This window comes from Fonticula alba, assembly GCF_000388065.1.
Source record: "Fonticula alba strain ATCC 38817 unplaced genomic scaffold supercont2.8, whole genome shotgun sequence".
Taxonomy (NCBI): domain Eukaryota; order Rotosphaerida; family Fonticulaceae; genus Fonticula; species Fonticula alba.
This window is the reverse complement of record NW_009242978.1, coordinates 356,174-358,136: the sequence shown is the minus strand read 5'-3', so window position 1 is coordinate 358,136 and position 1,963 is coordinate 356,174. Positions and strand designations below refer to the sequence as shown.

At 72.0% G+C, this 1,963-nt stretch overlaps 1 protein-coding gene across 1 annotated transcript in view; it reads right to left on the bottom strand.

Annotated features, from left to right (window-relative positions):
- The window catches only part of H696_04750 (hypothetical protein), a 2,767-nt gene extending 2,274 nt beyond the window's left edge, over nucleotides 1-493 (bottom strand). The window contains exon 1 of the mRNA XM_009498613.1: nucleotides 32-493. Within this exon, the coding sequence (XP_009496888.1) occupies nucleotides 32-403 (372 nt within the window). The 5' untranslated portion in view covers nucleotides 404-493. The remainder of the gene's footprint in view (nucleotides 1-31) is intronic.
- Nucleotides 494-1,963: the final 1,470 nt, after the last annotated feature.

Sequence of the window (1,963 nt, the reverse complement as noted above, 5' to 3'; positions counted from 1 at the left end):
CCCCCCAATCCAATGAAACAGGAGCACGCACCTTCGGCTTGAAGCGGGCATGCGTGATGTCCTCCGTGAAGTAGGACAGCGAGTGGTGCTTCAGCGGGAACTGCAGGACGTGGATGTGCTGTCGGAGCTTCGGGCCCCCGAGGAAGACATTGACCGTCTGAACGACCGGATCGTCCGGGTCCTCAATGAAATCCTCATCCAGCTCCACGCGCGTTTCCAGTGCCGGGTTCACCTGGAAGGGGGTGCTCGGCTGGTCGACGTCCATCTTGACGGCGGTTGGCGACTCGATCGGGGTCGGGCCGGCTGCCGGGGCAGCAGCCGGGCTGGCGACATCGGGCGAGGACTCCAGCACGACGTCGCCATGCTCCGGCTCGGCCTTGATGTGGATCTCACCCTCGGACATGGCTGGCGGCGCGGCGGGGAGGGAGGCAAAAAGGAGGGGGAGAGAGGGGCAAAAGTTCCGGGAGGGGCGGAGGGGGCGGAGGGGGCGGAGGGGGCGCGGGGGTGCGGGGAGGGAAAGGGGAGGGGGCGGATGAAGAAGGGCTCGCCGGGCTCGGAGGACGAGGATGGCGGCCGGAGAAAAAGGAAAGGGCCCCCTGCGGCCGGGACAGGGGGGGGGGGGACGCGTGCAGGCGCTTCGCGTGCATTGGGACCTGAGCTCCATGGGACTCAGCTGATCTACGTGTCAGCCGGGGCGGGCGTCCCTCACGGGCATCCGGTTGACGACATTCGCTCGCCACCCCGACTGCGTTGTGCCTGCCGCGTGTCGGCCCTGCGGAGAGTCGCGGCTCGGAGGCTCCCCAGCTGCAAGGGGGCCTGGCCCTCGGGTTCTCTCGGGCCGGACTTCGGGCCGTGTCCCCGTCTCCGCCTCCTCCCCCCGGGGGGGGGGGGAGGGGTGCAGGATGGACGGCTCCGGCGGAGGCCGCGGGGCCCGTGGGGCAGCGTCTATTGCCGCCTCCAAGTCCTCCGAGGTGGGAGGAGGGGGGCATCTCTCGGGCCGGCGCCCCTTTGGGGATGCGTTCCTGTCTCCGCGCCCGGGGGGGGGGGGGGGGGGGACCGAGGCCGGCGCCGGGGTATAATATAAATCCGTGTGTCATGGCCACCATCTCTAGCATGCCCTTGGCTCCGGCGCCCGGACGCCGGCTCGCCGCTACCCTGGCGCTGGTCCGGGACTGTACGCCGGATTAGCCTCTCCGGCGCTCTAGGGCGTCCCCCCCCCCCCTCCGGTGGGCCGGGCCTGTCCGCTGCTGCCCGCATAGCCAACCCCAACCCCTGACACGGCCCGGTCCGTTGTGAATCGGCCCTTCGGCGTCGGGGGGGGTGGGGGGGCGCCGCGGCGCGGCCCAGGACGCCCGCGCGGCAGCACCCCCGGACAACGCCTCGTCGTGCTCTCCTCCCCGGCGGGCCCGCGCGGGACCTCCGGGCCGCCGGCCGGGCCTGGTGCGTGGGCGCGGGGGGGGGGCGTGGAGTTCCGCCGTGTCCCCTCCCCCCCCCCCCCCGCCCGTCGCGCGCCCCGGGTCTTATTCCGCCCGCGTGCGGTGTCACTCCTCGCACGCACGCCCCCCTTCTGGGTGCCCTCTCTCCGCGGCGGAGCATCGCTTGTGCCGGCCGGCCCGGGGAGATCAGTCGCACACCCGACGACTTGACACATCATCAAAACGTGGGCAGCCCCCCCCCATCTGCGCGAAGGCCCGGACGCTGGACGAGCAGGCCGCAGGGCAGTGGGGGCTGGGGGGGACTTTCTTGAGCTCACAAAGAGAGCGAGAGAGAGAGAGAGAGTGTCTGGTCCCGCGCCCGGCCGTGCCCGCAGTTCTAGTAGACGTCAGCCTGATGAGATGTGTAGACTGCGCCCTCTGGTGGATTGCCCCGTCCCCGCGAGGCCGGCTGGGCGTGCGGGGGGGGGGGGGGGGGGGCGCGCCCGAATGTGCCGGCTTCGCGCTCTCTGCCAGAAGAGGCGGCCCAA